The sequence below is a fragment of the Dipodomys spectabilis genome, unplaced genomic scaffold, assembly GCF_019054845.1.
Source record: "Dipodomys spectabilis isolate Male_0828 unplaced genomic scaffold, ASM1905484v1 ptg000092l, whole genome shotgun sequence".
Taxonomy (NCBI): Eukaryota; Metazoa; Chordata; class Mammalia; order Rodentia; family Heteromyidae; genus Dipodomys; species Dipodomys spectabilis.
In genome coordinates, this window is record NW_024870769.1 from 760,326 (window position 1) to 783,023 (window position 22,698).

The 22,698-nt window shown below is 43.9% G+C and overlaps 1 protein-coding gene across 2 annotated transcripts in view; it reads right to left on the reverse strand.

The window, feature by feature from the left end:
• Positions 1-385: 385 nt before the first annotated feature.
• The window catches only part of Rapgef5 (Rap guanine nucleotide exchange factor 5), a 235,875-nt gene continuing 213,562 nt past the window's right edge, over positions 386-22,698 (reverse strand). For both annotated transcript variants that reach the window (XM_042684977.1, XM_042684978.1), the window contains 6 exons: positions 21,643-21,733; positions 18,680-18,730; positions 17,823-17,910; positions 12,604-12,668; positions 7,628-7,682; positions 386-4,248 (listed from right to left, as the gene is read on the reverse strand). In XM_042684977.1, coding sequence (XP_042540911.1) covers positions 4,130-4,248; positions 7,628-7,682; positions 12,604-12,668; positions 17,823-17,910; positions 18,680-18,730; positions 21,643-21,733 — 469 coding nt within the window. In that variant the 3' untranslated portion in view covers positions 386-4,129. The remainder of the gene's footprint in view (positions 4,249-7,627; positions 7,683-12,603; positions 12,669-17,822; positions 17,911-18,679; positions 18,731-21,642; positions 21,734-22,698) is intronic.

Genomic DNA, 22,698 nt, shown 5'->3' on the forward strand with positions numbered 1-22,698 from the left:
AAAGCTTGCTTGACCAGGACTGGCAGGATGTAGGAATGTCTGTAGGGAGAGATGGAGGACATTCTGCACACTGACTGGTGCTCTGGGCTACGGCAGTGCACACACAGCCAGGGTTCCTGTTTGGTGGGCTCCTGGGCCTCAGGGCCTCTATCCTGGCTGCAAGGTACCACCATAGTGCATGGCGTTTCTCTCCATACGTTACGCAGGTGGAGGGAGGTGGGACGGTGGCGGTGAGCACAGGGGCAGTGGGTAGGCTCTTTAATGCCACTGTGCCAGCTTCCTGGGAATGTCTGAGAAACCCTTTCATCCACTTGCAGCTCTTCTGGTGATCAAATGACCTTCGAGTTCCAGAAGCCAAGCAAGAAGAGACGAGACAGGAAAACAGTATCTTTAACATAGTCTTATATTTGGAAAAGCAGTTAAAAAAAAACACTTGAAAATACAAGATAAGGTAATGCTTACTTATATAAGTTTTAACCTTATATTGCTTGTCCATTTTTTACATATAAATTATTGCTTCCTAGCTTTGATAAATACACAGCCCAGTCATATATACAGAGGCAGAAAGCCGAGAGATGACAAAGGAAACACTGTTAATGGCAATTCTGGTAATTCAACGGACGTTTCATATTTACCAGTGCGAATAATGGTGGAAAACTACAAGTGTAGTCCCTGAGAAGTTAGGTAGATATCCCGACGGCGGGTTTCCTATCATCTAAGTGTTAATGCAAGCTGACAATATCACAGCAGCCCTAAGTAATGGTACATTAAAAGGCAAGATTCCTTGCTTCTGGTCATCAATTTCATCCCAGTATTTAATAACAGTGTGATACGAATACAATAAATAGGCTATGCAAATAAATATTACTCTGCTAGAAAATGTTTCATATATACAGCTTTGCTTTACACAGTAGCTCATTTTCATCTAACTTTTTTTTTTTTGGCAATTAAAAAAATCTTTTCTCCTCTACAGTCTGAAGTGAAACAGGCCTGCTCAAAGGTGAGCGAGCTGAAATTTTAAGGACATATCTTTGCAGCAGTGAGAAGAAATCCTGCATTGAGGGAGGGGTTGCTCTCCCAAATGTTAATGTTTGTGCTCCATTTTAGAGAAGCTCAGTGGGCCATGCCGGGTGATTCAGCAAAACTGCAGGGCTGTGAATGAAAGGCTGGCTCTAGGGTGCAGCCCTCCCCCAGCACCCCCTCTCCCCCACTCAGAGGCTGTTGTGTTTACCCTCATGCCTTTGAAGTCAGGGCATGTGCCACGCTACCTGCTGTGTAGGTAACTGTTCTAGAAAGTGAGTTAATTCCACATATAATTAAGGATACTAGAAAAGTGTGAGTGTAGTCATAGTTCACTGAAACATCGGGGCACTGTAAGACCGTGACAGTGAATGTCTAATATAGTTTATGGGACATAAACTATATTTCTGTAATTTATTTAAAAAAATTTGAGAAGGTTGTGATTCTGCCTATAGGAACGTGTGTTCTGCTACCCTGTACTAACTTCTAAGCAAGGCTGGCTTATGTACTGCAATGCTCACGGATTCAAAGAGCCCCAGCACTGTGGCTGAGTTGTGCTGTTCACAAAGAACATCTGTGGAGGTGCGAGGTCACTGTCTGCTGATGAAGGTGCCATATCACAGAAGAGTTTTGAAGCGAATGGAGATTTTATGCAATCACTAAACTCCAAAGAGACAGAGAAGAGAGCTCAGACACCTCATAGTCCATCCATCTACTAATTGGAAGAGAACCAGGTCTAAGAGGCCGTGGTGAGCACCTGCAAAGGACTGGGGCCTCTACCCACTGCTAGGAATGTTCTAGTCCTATAATACCCATTCAACGTCAGCTCAGACTCCTCAGAAACAGCTTCCTATGGTACAAAAGCTGGTTCCCACAATTCTGTCACAGGTTAAGACTCCTCAAAGCTTCTAAAATTTCTGAGTTTGTTGCCTGGAAAAAGAATCTCTAGGAAAACAATAGTTGAATTTCAGAAAGATGTTGAGATTTCGACATTCAGAAGACAAAGATTAAAAAAGCAGATCTAAACCAAACAAAATCCCATTTTCCTTTTGCTTTGGAAGAAAGGGTAGCTAAGTACCCCTTCCTCTCTGGCCATTTCCACTCATGCTACATGGGATGGTCTGAATAGGTAGTACAAAATGTGCTTTGACATAATGTATGGCTGTATTTGGTCAAGTGTACATATTGGAATCTAAGTAACAGGTATTGAAATAGATCTCCACTCAAAACTAGTCCTCTGTAGATAATGTTCTATTTGGTGTAATGTAGATCTAATGTGAAATTAAATTTAAAAATCACAGAGACAAGGCTGAAATGTCCTTACATAGTTACGCTGGCTAAACCCTAGTTGCTAGCTTGGAGAACAGACACAAACAGGTGTTGGCATTGCTAAGAGGAGGGATTTTTAAGTGAAGTCTGATTCTGTGGACTCAAGCCCTCTAGCGGGAGGAGCATGAAGTAGTTTTTACAAGTAGACTAGCCATGGATGGAACATTTCTATAAAACCCTGTAAGATTTCAGGACTCCAGTTTTACATGCTGGACAAGACTGAGTCTTTTTGAAAGTCCTATACCACAATATGTCTGCTTGCTTCTTTCCCACAGAATCTCAAGTTCACTGTGGTTCCTGAGCCCAGGAAACAGCACTGCTATGAAGATGTCAGAAAGGCTAGGAAACTGAGCTCGGTAATGAGGCTGAATGAGGTGTTGGAGAGACACAGGCAGGTCGGTGCAGGAGCCCATTAGATGAACAGGCAGAAATGTCAAGAAGCACGCACGCTTCACACGTTTGCAGCACGAATGGACCGAATACATGAAGTAGGGGGCTGCGGACTCAGCAAAGCAACAGGTGTCAAGCTAGCAGAGACAACTGGCTCATTTCAACCACAGGCTTTTTGTTTCTTCGATGGTTGAGGGAAATCCTCTAACCAGTCCTTGAGGACAACAAGAGGTCTTAATTGCTGTAAGAGGCTTAACTGGTACACATGGGATAGTAAAAAAGATTCAGGAGACTACGCGACTCTGGGAATTACAGCAAGGCTCTGCTTTGGTGAGCGCATGGACTAGGCTCCAACACAAATCGGACATCTGAGTGTTTCTGAGAACATCTGCCAAAAGATGGATAATCTCTCCCTTTTTCAGGGGTGCTAAGTTCTGCCCCCAGCCTAGCCTCCCTTGTTGGCAGCGTTCTTGCAGGCTGGGGGAGTTGCCAGCAGGGAGTTGCCCATGGCGTGGAGGTGCTGAGGCTTCCTCAGGAAAAGGCTCTGTCCTCTCCACACACAGCTATTGAGTGCCCAGTATATCAGGCTCTGTGCTTTTCTGAAAATCATACTGTGCCTAGGACAAACAAAACAAAATGTGCACTTACAAATATAAAGGAAATCCCCAGAAACTAAATAATGGGATGTCTCCTTATTGGGAAAGCCACTTTACTCTACTTTGTCTATTGTTGCAAATCAGCTGAACAGAAATTAATTTCGCCTGCAAGCATTCATTGCTGTGTGATTGAGAGCATGAAGTGCACGCTTGGGCACTGCCCACCTGCTGGGCAGGCAGGGCCTGAAGGACAGCTGCGTGTCTTCTTGACTCTAGAGGTGATGCAGAGTTTACGCCCCAGAGGCCTCTCCCTTTCCCTGGACAACTAGAGATGCCGTCATGGTCATCATGTTCTCAAAACCTGGCAGCCTGTGGACAGGAGTCTGACACAGGCAGACTAGAACTCCTTGCTCCTGCAAGCAAGCTCTGACTGAAGTATTTGTTCACCCTGTCAAGATGCCCTTCCTCCTCTCCCTGCTGGTATATCTCAAGTTGAAACACAGATGGACTGGATCTACAACATGATGGCAGGACACCACACTCCTCCATTCTAAGGATGCTCCTGGCTCTGTTCCTCCAGTTCTGACAGTCCAGTGGAGGGGCCTTTCCCGGGTCTGGCGGCTGATGTCACTTCCTGACCCCGCCTTGGTCTCCTTTCCTGGGCACATCTTAGAGTTTACTGATAAAACTCAGCCACTCCTTTCCTCACAGGAAGCAATGTGCTGGGCGGTGGCCTTCCCTTCCATTCACTCCAAGCCAGGCGCTGCGCAGTCAGAGGGGGATGGGCGGGCGGCTCAGGCCCGGGGCTCCAACCTGTGGGAGAGCTCAAACAGGGCCTGCTGGCTGTCGATGACATACAGGTGGGTGACGTAGGACTTCAGCTCTTGGTGCTCCTTTGGGGACACATCGCCTCCTATGTGTTGGAGGGAAAAGCAACAATCAAGCTCACGTAGGCAGTGGTGCTATCTCTAGGAGCGGCAATCCCCGTGACTTCCTGGTAGATTCTCCCAACTCAGAGTCCCAAACACGCGGCACACCCTTGTCCTTCCAGGAGAAATGCTTCCTCAGCACAAGTGAGCCTGCTGTGGGGCAGTCACTCTGGCTAGGCACTAACAGTCTGTGCTGTTAGGAAGTCCTCCTCCTATCCCTCTCCACCGTGGGGAAACTGGCACAGCCAGGCCCCGTGGTTCCTGGGCCCAGGGCTGGAGCCCCACACTGGCCAGCCTTTCATAGCAGTTGTCTGTGTAAACAGCCTACACTGGCTTGCATATCTCTGGGTGCAATCAGATCAACGGTTAGCACATGGTCACAACAGCGGGTTCTTTAAAATGTTTTAAGATCTGTACACTTCTTTAATGTTATTATTATTTGAGGGGAAACATCAGGAAACAGTTGAAAGAAGAGATGCCAGAGCGGAATCTAAGATACAGTTGACAGGCAAAGAGGGCTCAGGAAGAATGTGTGTGTGTGTGTGTGATGAACCCTTTCCAGAGGAGGACAAGCAAAGGAACTTCCCACTTGGAAATGCAAGGAAATGTCAAAGAAATGTGGGGCCTACAGAGACTGCAGAGTATTGTGTCCATCAGAGATAAGTGCGTGGGCAAGGGGCCACCCAGTGGGAATGGGGCGGGGTGGGGGGAAGAGACTATAGACGTGTGGGCGGCTGGCTCTCATCCCCTTGCTTCTCTGAGGCTCCGGCAGGGTATGACCCTGGAGCTCAGGCAGAGCCAAAGCAAGGGCACTGCAGGATGCGGAACGTTTTACTACAACTTTATTTCTCCTGGTGAAAACCTTTACTTCCCTCTTCTATGTTGTATGAAGAAATAATTCAGCATTTGTCTGAATTTGGCTTATAACTGTTGGGTTTAATAACAACAGGCTTCGTGGTTTCAGCAAATAAGTTTTTACTATGACCCCAAAACTCTCTATTATTTTAAAATAAGAATGCATTTCTGGAAGATATTAAGACCACTGCTTTTGGTTTGAAACACATGATGGCTCTAGCTTGCAAGCAGTAGAATGATGGTGGGGGAGCCGTCTCACCATAACTTAACCCTTCATGGCACCTGTTGGTATTACTGGCCTCATTGGTATTACCTTATTTTATCCTAAATACCAACTCTGGATGCTAGGCCCATATACACTGTTAAAATAAACTCCAAAAATTCAGTTTTATACCAGTTTTTTTTTTTTTTTTTACAATTTAAAAGTGAAGTACTTTTTTTTTTTATTGTGAGAATATCGTACAGAGGAGTTACAATTACATGAGCAAGATAACGAGTACATTTCTTATCAAGCATTGTTGCCTCCTCTTTGTTTCCCCTTCCCATCCCTTCCCAAAATCCTTCCCTCCCCCCACCCGATCCTCCCCCCACCTCCCACCAAAGTTGTAAAGTTCGTTTTTCGACATAATGACTTGTACATCTCATTGTTGTAATGGGTCCACCTGTATCCCTAGTTAAACGATTTGTTTTTTTTCCTTCCCCTCCACAAATTATACCAACATCAAATACAGTGAAAGTATGGGTTATACTGTGGGGGAGGGGCATACAAAGCAACATAGAAATCATCTTATAAATATGATAGAAACAGTTGCATGAAAGGAAAAAAAAAAACATGTGAATACTTATCTTGGGGTTCATTCCCCTAACATCAACTTATCTGACCTTTTCTGCTTGACTCAGACATATACTAGTTATTGCAAATAAGGGAAACCATGGACCTATATTTCTTTGGGCCTGGCTTACTTCACTTAATATAATTTTTTCCAAGTTTTTCCATTTCCTAACAAATGGGGCACTGTCATTCTTTCTTATGGAGGCATAGAATTCCATTTTGTATACATACCACATTTTCTTGATCCATTCATCTACTGAGGGGCATCTGGGTTGGTTCCATATCTTAGCTATGTATACCAGTTTTTTTTACAGGTATATAAATACTAGAACATAAACTGGTTTGATAGTTATTTAAATTTTTCCTTGTGTTATATAGATTCTCCTTTGGTGAAGAGATTCAAGGCCAGCCAAGTCAGTACATATAACATGAATATATAAAACTAGAGTCCCTTGAATGAGCTGAATATCCTGTAATCCCCTGGACATCAAGAAAGGTGAAGTCAGACTCATCATCTTGTCCATCTGGATGGAACTCCAATGACGTTATTGTTGCTATTTATATCTGCATTGTATTGCATACTTAATGAATTATATAGGTGTATATCAATGGTACTTACATGGTACCAAATAAATGATAAGTGATATGGATATCTATAAAATTAGATCATGTGTTTATTTATCTATTTATTTTTTTGTCGGTTGTGGGCCTGGGTGCTGTCCCTGAGCTCCTTAGCTCAAGGTGAACACTCCACCACTTGAACCACAGTGCTACTTCTGGTTTTCTGGTGGTTAACTGAAGAGTCTCACAGACTTTCCTGCCCAGGCTGGCTGGCTTTGAACTGTGATCCTCAGATCTCAGCCTTCTGAGTAGCTAGGATTATAGGTTGAGCCACTGGTGTGCCAGGCTTGGTCATCTATTTATAATTCTCCTTTTCAAACAGAGAACTTTGGTTAGGCGCCAGTGGCTTTTGGTTGATTTATAATTCTTGAGCTTGATGGTTTATTTTACTTTTGTGCTCATCTTTCATGGCTGTGACTCTGAGGTGCACAGTTGTGCTTGGCACCTCCGGGGCTCATGGTCCCCCTTCACTAGGCTGCTGCAGGACTCCGCTGCCCAAGCAAGCTCCCCATCTCCGTCCTTCCTGCAATACGATGCCTGGAATACTCCTCAGTGTGGATTCTACCAGTGTGTTCTGAAGAGTACTTTTTTAGCTGAAAGGCAGCTGTGGACAGGAAGTACAGCTGGAGAGAAGAAAGATGATGGAAGGCTGCTTTATAAAGTAGAGTCCTATTCCAGGAAGGCCCTGACGAAAGAGGTGAGGGCAAGGACAGAGTCACCTCAGCTAAACTCCCAAGCAGGTCTGGAGTGGTAGGCAAGTGAAGCCAAGATTTTCAGGGGCAGGGCTGAACCAGGTAGGAGGGGGAGCGAATAACTGACCACAGTCACAGCCAAATTGCTTCTGCAAAGGGGTCATGTTTTGGCCACATCTTGTCTTTCTGACCATCCCAAACAACCATTGAAGAAAGCCAGAGCATAAAGCATGCACACCTTATTCCTCAGAGTGATGTTGTATGCGCTGTTTAAACTTGTGACCACCCAGCACTTGGGGTTTGGTGACAGTTAACACTCACACACAGTTGATTCACATCCTATACCTGCTTTCAATTACTTACCAAACTGGTTAGCCCTGCAGTGTCTCAGGGTTCTGACAGTGTCTGCAATCATGTGCTGAAAGGTAGAAAAGAGCCCATTAGTCAACAGTCCCTTAGGTGTTGCTAAAGTAGCAGTGCCTGCTGGGATGGATGGACAACCTAACACTTCAGGTATAAACCGAAGACCCTCCCCGGCCCCCGGAACTGCAGATGATTTTTAATTGGTTATACAGAGCTTGGACTACAAACAAATATTTACTGGGTTCCACAGATTCTAAGTCCTGGGAAAGGAGACTGTAAGTAAACATAGCCCTGCACCAAACCTTCTGACCACATCTCCTGTGCTTTCCCTGCAGGTGAGAGCAAAGTCTCTGTACAGTGTAAGATCAATCATGTACCCCAGAGAGCCTTGCAAGCCCAGTGCTTGACACGTGGCACACACATGGCACAAATTTTGTGGGCTTATATGGCAGCAGGAAGTGAGGTACTTATGAAAGAATAAATTCCTATAACACTGACATCTGCACAAAGAATGTTTTCTGCTTATGACTGACTATCCTTCCTACACCTCTTTTGATTGCCAGGAAAAAGTCTTCTGAAAACTGCAGCTGCTTTGGAGAAGATTCCCTCCACCGCACACTCATGCATCTGTGCCACAGCCTTCCTTCCACTCACTCTTTGCTTCTTTTCCACAATGATGATGTTTTGTTTTGGTTTGTTTTTTAACCTCTTGTTTTGGTGTTTGGTCTTTTCTGGGTTGAATTCAGGATGCTGCACTTGCTAGGCAAGCGCTTTACCACAGAGCTACCACCCAGCCCTGTTTTGTGTTTTGGAAGAGACCACTTTCTACTATACTTTCCCTCACACACTTGCCAGACAGACAATCTTTAAATACCATGGTCATTATGTTCTAGCCCTCTGGTGAATGAGAGCAACTTCTGACGTGGTTTCAGATTGAAATCCATGTCATTCTATTATACAAGAGTCAAGCTGCTCCTGATCTGCACCTCCAGACACCCCCATCTTTCCAGGGGCTCCTGTACTTCACATCCTGCCTGTACACAAGGACCTAGGATCAGCCACCAGAAGCAAGCCCTCATGATTACTGCTGACAGAACAATGCTAACACACACACACACACACACACACACACACACACACACACGCACACACACACACACAAAACCTTCTGCTTAAAATCTGGCAGGATGACAGAAAAGCTCTTCAAATATGACCCACTGATTAAATTGTTCTCGCAACTGGGCTGCTAATGTACTTCTTCTCAATAGTGGAAAATTAACAGTGATTACAGCAGCAACCCAAGCAACATTTGTGAAGGAAATGAGACCTGACTCATGTCTGCGCAAATGTATTGTTCCATTTCCTTCCCCACATTTCACCCCTATTCCCAGGACACCTTGCTCCTTGTGTGGGGCTGTGGCGACACACTGATTTCTATCATGTGCCAGCTCAGGCAGGGCTGGAGCTGATGTGAGGGTGGGTCAGTGCACAGTGGCACTGCATTCCAGTGCTGGTTCCTATCCTTGGGCTTTCTGTGGGGAAGAAGGGCGATGCTCTTTATAGTAAGATGGCACTTTTAAGCAAAGGGAAGCTCTTTGTTTCCCTGTCATTTACTAGTCTGGTATGAGAATACAGAAAGTTGTTGAGGCAGCAATGAACTTAGCCTGGGGAACAAGAGAAATTTTATGAGACCCACTGAGTACTTCTGCATGTGCATGCAGTCTGCTTTAGTGCATTGGCCAGTGTCAGCTAGATGAAGATAATACACTGAATTATGTGTGAGCTGGCTTAAGTTTATATCCATCATGAGGAACTTCCTTCTCGCAAGTGAATTCACTCCGATTCTATTGGTTTGTGTTGGTGAGCCATGGCCTTGTATGAGCACCAGAGAAACCCTATCTTTAGCAAGGAATGGCCTGACACTGCTCCAGGAACATCAGTTTCCTCCAGCCTGAAGGTCAGCACAGGCCGTTGCAGGATGTGAAACTGACTTCTGTCCAGGCCTCTGTGTGGAAGGGACAGCCTGGGGCACACGAGACCCGAAGGCCATCTACTTGGAGAACCAGGAAGTCACCAGACATGCTTTGCCTGTTCACTGCTGTGCCATGCACAAGTGCACCTAGTTCCTTATCCTGGAATTTCCTTAACCTTCCTTACATCACTGACTTCAATAAGATCACTATTATTTAGACTTTCTGTTAGTCCCTATGGCAGGCTGGAAGTCTCAGCCCATCAATGCACACTTGTAATCCTGGCTCCTCAGAAGTGCCAAGAGGATGACAGCTGGTGGCCAGCCTAGGAAGGAACGATTAAGCTTCTAAAAATTGTTAAGATTCTATCTCAAGAAACAAGCCAAGCATGGTGGTCATGTCTGCAGGTAAGAAGATTGTAGGTCCGTGCTGCCCTACGTATACAGCGTAAGTGGTAGAGCACATGTGTAGGCCCTAAGTTCAATCTCTAGTACCAACCAGAAAAAAAAAAAAAAAAAGAGGAGGAAAAGGAATTAAAAGGCTTCAGCTGGATTTCTGGAGAAAGCAGAAAAAGGTCACATCTATGGTGGATCTAGAGAGGGTGCTGGAACTATTCCATGGCTTTTCCCCATGGTTCCTGTAAGGAATTGTTCTTACTCTGGTGACATTCACTGACGGGAAATGACAACATGAACTCACGTTACTGGTTCAATGTAGAGAGAAGGTTGGCCACCAGCCTGCTCGGAACAACAGGGAAGAGTCAGCTTGAGAGTATAATTATCCCCCCTGGGTCCCCGTTGGTCAGAGGGAAGAACTTATTAGACCTTCAGGAAGATTCCACTAGGCTGTGGGATACACTTTACCCTGAATCTTCACACGTGCTCTTGGAAGCTCACCCACCTGCACTGCCCAGGAGGCTGAGTAAATAGCAATCAAAGCTTCATACTTCTGCAAGCCCTTCATTACTACTTAACACTAGTGGTGAGGGCTGGGAATGGGCGACTACAGCCTCTGCTGGTAAGGGGAGTCCTGCAACGTGCAGGGCACCACAGAGCCACACCCAACAAGTTCCCAAAAGACAACACTAGCCATGTCTAAAGGCGGGTTAGATTGGCTTCTACAACAATCAACTCTGATTCTAACACAGTGTAGGTAGGAGGCATTTTAAAAGTTACTGACAGGGCTGGGAAGGTGGCTCAGTGGTAGACCGCTTGCCTTGCATGCCTGAGGCCCTGGGTTCGATCCTCAGCACCACATAAGCAAAAAGAAAAAAGCCGGAAGTGGCGCTGTGGCTCAAGTGGTAGAGCACTAGCCTTGAGCTGAAGACCTGAGGGACAGCGCCCAGGCCCAGAGTTCAGGCCCCACGACTGGACCCCCAAAAAAAGTTACTGACATTTCCACGTCAAGATTAACTAGGCCGGAAGGCATCTTCACAGTGCTTAAAGGGGAGCTATGGAAAGACAGGGGATGATGTCCCTCTTTGAGCCCAGTCAGTGGGGTGGGGAGCTGTGTGAGAGCAGCTGGGCTCTCCCGGCATTTTCTCAGCACACGGGTGAGCTGGCCTGATGTTTAGAGCAGCACGTGGCAGAGGCAAAGGTTAGACGTCAGCCCTCACTCGACTTGTCCGTACTGTTCTGGTCATGGTCAATGGCTCCTGCCTCAATCCAGCTTCTGTCAAAGGCCGGCCCTAATCTCATAGGGAGCAGGGGTCAGCTCCTGAAAGGGCTCCCCAAAGTCCATTCCCATGACTAGAAAGGCCATTCAAAGGTCTGGATCCCTGGAGTTGTGTTACTGGGAACATATTTAGCCATGACAGAACAATTCAATCATCTGTGACACTAAAGTTCATCTGTCAGAAGGATGTCTGTCTCTCTAGAATATCCTATATTCCAGCCGCTTAGCTCTGTAGGTAAGGACAGGCCTGAAGGGGTTAAGAGGTCACTGCAGGTCAAAGCCCCTGAGAGAACCTAGGCATTCAGGGTGAAATATGGCAAGACAGACTGGGGTCCCCAACACATGAGCAGGGAGGCTAAAAGAGGGGACAAGGGGACGGCTCTTCCCTTTACATGCAGACCCTACAAATCCCAGTGTACATGCAAGCTCAGGGCACAGACACACTTCCCCCAGTAGGTCTCTCTCCCACAGTGCCTTGACAGCAGTGCATACAAGGTATCAGATTCTACCTTCGAAGCAATAAAGCTCAGTCTTGAGGATAAACTCCTGACAGGAGGTTTATGTTTTTAATTTTAGTTCCATAACACACATTCAACTACTAATGCAGTCTAAGGAAGGGGCCTTGGGGTGTGTGTGTGTGTGTGTGTGTGTATATGTGTGTGTGTGTGTGTGTGTGTGTGTGTGTGTGTGTGTGTGTGTGCGCGCGCGCGCTGGGTCCTGGGACTTAAACTCAGGGCCTGGTGCTATCCCTGAGCTTTTGTGCTCAATGGTAGAGCTCTACCATGTGAGACACAACTCAACATCTTTTTTTGGTGGTTAATCAGAGATGAGAGTCTCATGGTCTTTCCTGCCTGGGCTAGCTTCTAATCACGATCCTCAGATCTCAGCCTCCTGAGTAGCTAGGATCACAGGTATGAGCCACTGGCACTCAGCTTGAAAGGCCACTTTAAAAATTAAAGTGGGGGGCTGGGAAGGTGGCTCAGTGGTAGAGTGCTTTCCTTGCATGCATGAGGCCCTGGGTTCGATTCCTCAGTGCCACATAAGCAGAAAAACACAGAAGTGGCGTTGTGGCTCAAGTGGTAGAGTGCTAGCTTTGAACTAAAGAGCTGAGGGACAGCACTCAGATCCAAGTTCAAGACCCACAACTGACAAAAAAAAAGGTAGATTTTCATATTTGGTTCTCAAAATGTTGTTAAAACTCAATTGGAATATTCTGTGTACTGACTGTTCAACATGTAACAAATGAGCTCCTGGAAATGGCATGGTTAGTAGAAAAAGATATTGTGCAGGAAAGAAAAGCAATAATAATAAATATTAATAAAATATACATACCAGTTTTTCAAAATTGACAAGATTATCCAGAAATGTTTTATTTCCTTCATGAATAAATGTTACATCTGTAAGTTAAAAATAAAAGAAATATATGCCATTAGGAATGGATCATGAAGCAGGCTAAAGAGCTAAGAAACAATGCAACACAGGAATTCTTCTAACAAGATTATTCCATGCATTTGGCATGGCATGTTGAAACTGAATCTATTGTGCTACTTGATGTGAAAGTATGTAATTTGTGTGTGTGTATGTGTGTGTGTGTAGTATAATACAAATATAAAAACATATAATAACACGAAATACATATAATGTACATATATGTAATCTCAAACAACATAATATCAATATACAACCATATCAAAAGCACATATTTTATGCACATAGTGAAGTATTTGACTTCAATCTGTTTGGTTTAAGAAACTTAAACCTTTATGCTTATAGAACAGTTGAGTAGAATACTCACAAAAACCATTATTTTAACATTAATGTGTTGGCTAAAAGACAAATCCTGGAAATGTATATGCGACTTGCTTTTTTAAAAACTGATTTAGATTTCTTAAATCTATGTTTAAATGGGAATTTTTTATTCCCCAAACTGGTGCCTGATTGTGTATCAGAAGTAAGTAAGGAGAGAAACAAATTGAAAAAGGTGGTGTTCCCAGCCCTATTTATAGAAAGAATAAGGAAAATAGGATGAAAGTACATTTTTGGAAGAAGCTGAGTTTGGTTTCAATTCACTAGGTTCAAAGTAACTGAGGAGCCTGGGGTAGAGCTGAGTGATCGATTGCGTGTTCAGCCCACGTGAGGCCCTTGGTTCCCTCTTCATCACCAGGAGAAAAGAGAGAGAGAGAGAGAGAGACTGAAGCTATTCAATTAAAAATGTCCTTCTGGCACAAAAGACAAAAACATGCCTCCTTAGGACATAGATATCTGGGAATTAGACATGTTAAAGATAGCAACTGAAGCTCTGAGAGCAAATGATGTGCAGGAAGCCAGCCTACAAGGTCTATAACTGAGCACTAGACAAGGAGCCCTGTGATAAGTACACTGTAACTTAAAGGGATGCAAATATTCACATTCTGTCACAAACGTGGAAAGCAACCAAATAAAACCAGCCTTAAAAAAATCATATGAACCTGACAGAAAAGAGAGAAAAGACAGCTTGAAAACTCCCACAAATAGAGACCATATTTGCATTTACTTGCTCTACTCCCTAGGGGCTAATATATGACAGGTGCTAAGGAGACATGCTCCAAAACACTGGGCCACCAAGCATCAAGACTGTCTTCCTGACAGCAACAACAGAGACATGGCCACCACACACACCTGTACAACTCTTCCCCCAAGACGTTCCCTATAACCAACTTCCAGGATGGCCTGCCATGTTTTCATAAGTCCCTTCCCTTCTTTTTCTCTTTTAAACCAATGTCTGCATAGGAAAATGATTCCCAATTAGCCACACGATCCGACAAACCCTCTGGTTATTTTTATTATCTTTCGCAGTTTTGTTTTCAGGAACTAGTTGTAAGCTTTCATGTTGTGACATAATATTTAGAAAAGAGTTGTCCACGCCGGGCGCCGGTGGCTCACACCTGTAATCCTAGCTACTCAGGAGGCTGAGATCTGAGGATCGCGGTTCAAAGCCAGCCCGGGCAGGAGAGACCGTGAGACTCCTATCTCCAATAAACCACCAGAAAACCGGAAGTGGCGCTGTAGCTCAAGTGGTAGAGCGCTCGCCTTGAGCTGAAGAGCTGAGGGACAGCGCCCAGGCCCAGAGTTCAAGCCCCACGACCGACAAAAAAAAAAAAAAAAAAAGAAAAGAGTTGTCCCCAGGGTTTGCTTTTACAATTTGTATGTATCAAATATAATATGGCAACACTGTCTTCCTTAAACACAGCCTGAAAGCTTGGCTTCTACTCTTTCAGGGACAACTCCAGATTATAAGCCATCTCTCAGAGTTGCTTGGTTCCTTGCCACACTGTGAACAAGGTTTTCCACCCTCCTGCCCTCCAAGTTCCTATAGTGAAAATAATGTCAGTTGTAGTTTGCATCAACCCATCCAACCCTCACAAAAGCCCTAAGGGGCATGCATGTGAAGATACCAGGATGAGGAGGGCATCCATAACTGAGTAAGCTCCCAGCTACAAGAGCAGAGCCAAGAGTCAAACCCAGGGAGGCTGAACTTCCTCAATGTGGTACCTCTCAGGAACTGAAAGTTGAGTAAACTTGGGCTTATCTTGCTTCCAGTTCCAGACAACCTACTGCCTGCTGGGTATCAGTTATCTCTCCACTTTGGATGTGTTTCCATCAGCACTCCTTGTCTGTATTCCTGCCCGTCTTCCATCTCTCCTGAGTGTAACTTTCCACACTAGTGGAGGGCAGCAGTCTGGATGCTGTTCTTGCTTGACAATTGGACTAATGCTGGGGTGGGCACTAAACCGGGGTGGTGAGGAGGAAGTTAGGGAGAAAAGGCTGAGGGGCTAACTATGGTGCCAGAGTCTGGCAGGGGCTCCAGCTGTAGGAGGGGTGTCAAGTGGTTGAAGGTTTTGATGTGGTTGAATGGCAGGTGCATGATAAGAAAAATGAGAGACAAGACAGGAATAGGTGAGCTTAAAAACTGAGATATGGAAATTTATGACTTGGAATCTGATCCCTATTACCCAGAAATATGTAGACACGCTTTAAACACCTCATAAAATAGAGCTGCTGGTTATAAGGACATAGTTTGCAGAGATGGCCAGTGGTAGAGGAAGAAACACAAAGGCACCTCAACATCCCTTTCCTTCAAATACCTCATGAACGTACCACAAATATCTCTAATACACACACACACACACACACACACACACACACACACACACACACACACACACACACACACACACACACACACACACACACACACACACACACACACCCTACAGGGCCCTCAGTTAACACTCAACCACCTCCTCACTATCCACTCTAATACAAGGGATCACCATCACCAAAAGTCAGCTTGCCCAGACGCTGCTAATACGAAGGCCTCCCATTGATAACTCTCAGAAACTCTCAGTAGGGGCAAGGAGGAGGGGGACTCAACTTTGGAGGCAGAAATACAATTGCTAGAAAGGTCTTCAGGTAATCCACTCACTTGATAAGTTGCCTGCTTACTGGGAACCATTTTAAAAAGTGGAACGTGGAAAGCTTATCCTTTTTCTAAACACATTCAATTTTGTCCTGTTTGCTAATTTAAAAGCAACACAAAGTAGATGGTATAAAAGAGGGAAGAAAAGAATTTTCACTGGAAATTAAGGTAGGTGCTGTACAACAGTTGGTGTTATGCCTTTAAAATAATTACTTAAAAAAACAGAAGAATTACAGTTGTGTATTCTTTCTTCCTCTCTCCTTCCTTCCTCCCCCTTTCTCTTTCTCTCTCTTTCTTTCCTTTCTGGTGCCAGCATTGGAGCTTGAAGTCAGGATCTTGAACACTCTGTTGGTTTGCTTGCTCACAGTTGGCACCCTACCATTCCAGTCCAAAGATTTTTGGTGATGCTAGGTCTTGACTCTGTGACTTTGAATATGCTAGGCAAGTGCTATAATCATACACCAACCATAGCCTTGTTCTTTAGGAAAAAGAGACATGTAACTCTTAGCCAACAGAAAGGTCTAGGTAAATTCAGATCCAAGCTAAGATGTACATAGGAGACATTTGGAGGGGAAGATCCTCTGATAAACAACAGAAAGCTCCTACCCTACCTCTTTTAAGTTAAAGGGATTCTGTAAGATACATTACCTTAAAAGAATTTACTGTTTAAATTTTTTTCTGACCCAAAATCAATCCTTTCCTATATCTGTCCTCATTTCCTATAGTTCCTTGTGGTGCCTAAATGATTCTATGTGCTACCATTCACGTTCCAGCTAAAGGCATTTCATTTTACAAATTAAAACAATGAGCTTGACTAAACTTACCTTAAAAACAAATAAATACAAGAAGCTCAAATGAACTTTGAAATTGTTATGCTAGTGTTGCAGCCTCTCCTTATTTCCTTTATTTGTATTTAACAGGCACTCTTGGGTTTGAAGGAGGCATCCTGTGCGCCTCAGAACTGTCCTAACACCACTTCCTTGTTTCATAGGGGCTCTGGCTCCACACTAGGTGAAGACCCCAGGAGAGAGCCCAGGCTGGTAACACCAGCTGCATGCCAGTGGGGGTTGGCCATAGGAGAGATGCAGAAGGATGGCCAGGCCAGCTCGAGTTACCGTTCCCAGGCAGCTCATTCCCACAATTATAGTTATGGGTGCAGTCACATTACCCTGAAATAGCAAAGGCTGGATGAAGAACTCTTACAAAGCCCCTTGAAAGAATTAAAATATGGTCGAGAAAAATTTGTAAATCCCCGTTTTCCTAGGCAGCACACTGGTAAAGACGCACACAGAGTGTTGGGACCTCAGGCCGGATCCCAAAGAGCTCCTTTTCAGTAATGCTCAGGTTTTATAAGACAGACCACAGAGATATCAGTAAGCGTAGCTGCCATCTTTCCTGATGACTTCTACGTGCTCTACACGAGAGGCCGGTGGTGTACCTTGGAGCTGTTAGATACTTTCCTAATTGGATTTCACTTCTTGAAAACATAAAGTACCCTCTGTACCAGTGACTTTTCACACACTATACTGACTTGTCATCTAAAGAAATCCACATCATGTAGTGGGTTGTCTCTGAAATGCAGGATGGAAATATGGAGTGCGAATATCACTATTAGGTTCCTTACACCAGCCTTATTCTTGTTTGAAATAAGTATATGGTTGACTCAAAGAACATAATGCAGGTTAAGAAACAAAGTAAATTAAAAACATTGAAAGTTTCCAGTGCTGCTGGGTGCTGGTGGTTCATGCCTGTATTCTTAGCTACTCAAAAGGCTGAGATGTGAGAATTGAGGTTTGAAGTCATCCTGGACAGGAGATTTTTTTTATCTCCAATTAAGCAGCAAAAAGCTGGAAGTGGAGCTGTGGTTCAAGTGGTAGAGTGTCAGTTTTCAGAGAAAAAGCTAAAGCACAGCACCTAGGCCCTGAATTCAAGCCCTAGTATCAGCACACATGAGAAACAAACAAACGAATATTGGTTTGTAATGTCAAAATTATTGTAAAGACAGAAAACAGTAGTTTTCTGCCCTCCTTAGTTAGAAGGATATATTTCTACAAGACAACATTACAAGGCATAAAAGATAGGAAATCTTTACCTTTAAGTAGTAAGGGCATGAATGGGATTTTTGGTGGCTTCATCTTTTTGAATGCATCTCTGTAGGCTTTGTGATTTAGGGAAGGATCCTGCCAAACCAAGCAGATTACAAAGAAAATGAAAAAAAAATCAATGTGCTGTTGGAACAATTTGCTTTACAGTTTGAACATGATTTAGATATAGAGAGTTTCTTTCTGAGAATGAAGGAGATAAAGGTTTCCTAGGAGAATAAACTCACTAAATTAGGGCAGGGAATCTAGGTGATAAATGAAATGCAGGTTATTGGCTTACAATAAGGGGAAATGACTGTGGAAGAGAGACACCTTTTGATTGCCCATTATTTTCTTCAAATGGGTTCTTTAAGTACAGTTTACTCTACATAATTTCTATCATGAGGTAAGAGCAAAGCCTTTTGTTAGGTCCACTGCAAGGAAAAACTGTCCTTATAAAACATAGACAATGTAAAGAAACAAGAATACTGTCATTCTGCTAGAAAAAACTATAAACTTTGTGTCTAAAACAAGAAATAGTTTTAAAAAAAGGCAAACAGAATAATGTGCAAGAACTAATGGAACACTAAATTTATACTGATTACTTCTCTAGATGTGAAACAGACCATGAGCATGCTTTTACAGGGAGACAGGAAGGAGCATCGTCAACTTGCTTCACCCCCTAAAGAGCAAAGCAACATTCTCATCAATTTTTTCTTCTTTTTTCTTTTCCCTTTCCTCTCTTTTCTCAGTATCTCTCTTGTCAAATTACTCTAGACTCTGACCACTGAAACCAGAAGGAAACTGGACACTAGCAGTTAGTGTGAGGAGCGAGTCTGCTTTGCGTTAGGGTTAGACAATTACTTACTGTCAAACTTTCAAGTTCAGAGAAAAGTTTCTTAAACTTCCCAGGGATTTTCTAAAAAAATAAATAAAAAGTCACAGAGGTTAATTTATTTTGAGGATGCAGAGTTCACTGAGTTGCGCTTACTTCTGTTATATTTTTAAACATAAATACTTCTATCATCAGACTATCCTGATTGTTTCTCATGATGCAATTTTCATCATCTCCTTATTATATCAGGCCTTAGGAACACTGCTAAGAACAGCTCAAAGCCCCACTACTGGGGAATCTAGCTGGTTAGACATTGCACACACTAGTGGTCATTTAATAAAAACTTGAGATTGTTCTACATTTTACACTTGACAAATGTGCTCATCTTCTTAATGATCTTGCTGAGTGGGAAATAATCATGCTGGCTGATGTTTTCAAATAAATGACTTAATTATATTTCACCACAGAGGGATAAATGGTGATGGGCACAGAAAACTTAAGTGACGGGGCTTGTATGTATTTAATGGGCAGAGTCGCTGGACCGTTCCACCCAACCACATCTACAAATGGTGCCCCAGACTGCCTCTAATGTGAAGGAGAGGAAACCTGGCACCTTCACTCTGACCTAGGGACCCTCTGTGGAGGAGAACTCAGACTTGAAGTTGGTGTGAATTCTGACTCTTCCCCTTTCCAGCAGTGTGGTTTGGTGCATTGGTCCCTAAGCTCTCTGATCTCCAGCTGCACATACAGAGACTGGGTATGAAACAGATTCGGTCCATGAACACTAACAACGAGGTTCAAGAAGATGTTCAGATGTTCGTGAGATTGTCTGTTTCCAAAACAAATCGAAGTAATCAAACTTGTACATTATTTCCTTAGAATAACTTTTCAGTCCTTAATTCTGAATCTGGACTTAGTTTCTCACAGCAATTGGCCCGGTTAATCTGTTTTGACTTTTATGACTACTGGCAATTGTTCCTCTGAGCTGTATGACTTAGAAATCCAACCCCCAATGGCAATACAAACTCAGTGTGTCCAAAGTCAAAGTGATTTACATTTGAGCTATGCCTGATCACTGCCACCTTTATAAATATGGGAATGCTGCCATGTCCATTCACTTCTGTGGTTTCTTGTATTCCCTGTTTGGGACAGTGTCATCACTTTCATTTATCCATTCAGCAGATTCAGAGACCTGCGGTCACTCTGTTGGGTTGTCCATCTAGTCATTCTATAAGTTGCATGTATTCCCTCCACTTAGCCTCCCTGGTCCCAGGGCACTTGGTCAAAATTTCCTTACACACACACACACACACACACACACACACACTCTCTCTCTTCCAAGGGCCTACTATTTACCTGGTACTGATACAGTACCTAGTATATGGCAGGCAGGCTATATGAACACTAAATTAAACTTATGCTCCTCTCAATATTTGCAGACTAAAGTTTCTTTCAAGATTTAATTCAAATTCTACTTCCCGCAGATGCTTGCAAACTGTTTGTGTTCATACTGTTTGCTCAGATCAGCTATGGCGTCTGTCATGTCTCCTTTAACCTTAGAGGTATGTGAATGCCTTGGGATGTATGTGCTTAACCAGAGCAGGCAAGCTTTTCTGTTCTTTCCCTTTCCCGTTCCCTCCCTCTCTCCCTCCCTCCCGTCTTCTCTCCCTCCCTCTCTTTCTCTCCTCTCTCTCTCTCTTTCTCTCTCTCTCCCTCTCCCCCCCCTCTCTGTTTCACCTTTGAACCTCTTTAAGAAGCACTGACCCAGACCCTTAGGCCATTACAACACATTCCATTCAGAAATGGCCCCTGATTCAAAGAGCCATAAGAGAAATCAGTGGCAGGTTTTGCATCTGAGAGCACTATGAGACAAGGCCAAGGAGACCTGAGTCACACACAGGCTGGAGCACAAATGAGGAAGGTTAGAGTATCACAGAAGGAGAGAGAAATGGCATAGTAGCCAGTCAGCAGGAAAGGGAGGGTGAAGCAAACAAAGAGTAAAGGAAAGAGGGGATGGGCCACGGAGGGGAGGTAGTCTACCTCCTGTGTCAGGTTAAGTAAAGAAGTTCCCAGGTCTGGCATTTCATAACCCAAACAACCTTCATAAAACAAAGAGCAAAGCCAGAACTTGGGAGGCCTGAAACTCACTAAATTTTATATGGCCTCTTTAAGAAAAAAGCAATATGAAAGTTGCTTTGCTTTGGCAAATGTTACAATGTGTCCAGTGAACACACTGCCTGAACCACGCCACTGAGAGGCTCTGATGCTAAAATCTCCAACATCACAAGACTCATTTACTTCCTCACACAGACCTAGCTGAGAGAGGCCAGGCCAGACACAGCTGCAGCTGGAAGCAGGCAACCACACACACACACACACACACACACACACACACACACACACACACACACACACACACACACACACACACACGAGATGAGGTCAGTTGGGGAGTAGATACAATTTTTCTCTTTCATATATACTAGAGAACCATTTTAAAGACTACTGATAGAGATGTATCCTACCACCTTGACTTATTATTTTTTAACATTCTTACCTTGGGTATTACTTATCTCACTTAAGATATTCAAATCAATGTGTACTTATTTATTTACTCATACATAGTACTAGTGTGTTTAAACTCATGCTTGCTAGGCAGGCATTCTGCCTGCCACTTGAGCTGCATCCAGCTCTTTATGCTTTATGCATCTTCCATTTTTCTTTAGCCATCTTGACCCAAGATCCTCCTATTTACTACTCCTGGTAGCTGGGATGACAGGTGCACCCAACTTACTGGTTGAAATGGTGTCTCACTAACTGTGTCCCAGCTAGCCTCCAACTGCGATCCTTCCTACCTCCAACTTCTAAGTAAGTGGATTTATAGGTATCAGACACTGTACCCAGCTAAATGAATATATTTTAAATGAAAGCTTTCCCTGGAACATTTCAGTTTTTGCCCACACTTCCCATCCCCCTAGTGAAACCCCAAAGCTCACCTCCCAGGTTTGTGACAGCCGGCTGACAGAGGCAGTGTTGAGACCCATCACAATAGCAAAGAAAGAGTTCAGATTTCGCTGGGCTTTGCAGCTATGGAACAAAGGACAAAGAGGACATTTTGAGGAAACACTCCTTCAACCACAGAAATCACAAGAGATGAAGCAAAAAAAAAAAAAAAAAAAAAGACTCACCCAGGCATAGGCTCAGCCCAGGCATCCTTCCCCCTGCCATTTCTAACCTGCAAGAAATGGCTCCCAGCACTTGGGCTCTTCCTTCCTTCAGGAAATGGTCTGGGCTCCCGACCCTCCTGATAATTCACGAGATGCCTCCTCTCCTACAATGTATTTTAGACCCATCTGCAATTTCAACCGAAGACGTTGCGCACGTGCACACAATCGGAATGCTTTATTAAATGTCCATCTCTTCTCTACACTATGCTTGCTTGTGGAGCTTCTCTAGCTGGTATGCTGATCTTATTTTTTGACAATGAAGCCTCTCTCTCCGCAAGGGCCTAAGGTATTCCTTCTACTCTACTCAGACACTTTTTCCTTGCAGCCAGAAAAAAAAGGCATGCATATATTAAAATATGGCATATGTCATGGGGTTACTAGCCCACATTTTTCACTTCATAAAATTGAAGAAAAAAAAAGATCATGTAGATCACCCCATAAGGTTATGTGGCTTACAGAACTTCATTTGAGCAAGGGGATTAAAGTGAACAGCATACTACTGTCAAAGCCAGGAAAGGGGGCATGGCTTCATGTTAGCTAGAATTCTAGACACTTCTTTATCTAGACAGTGCTTGAAAACCACTTCTCTGAGGAAACATGTTTTGCAGGGTGGGCAAAGCAGGAGGGGAGGCACAGGAATGGAGGGAGGAAGCGTTAGAAAATTCAGTCATTACGTTCAATGTGCATTATGTAAAAACGGAAGTACATAACATAAGGGTAGGGATGAGAGTGGGGAAATAAGGGAAAACAATAGAAGAGGTGACACTGATCACTCATAACTGACTTATGGAATTGTAACTACTTTGTACAACGACTTAGTAATAA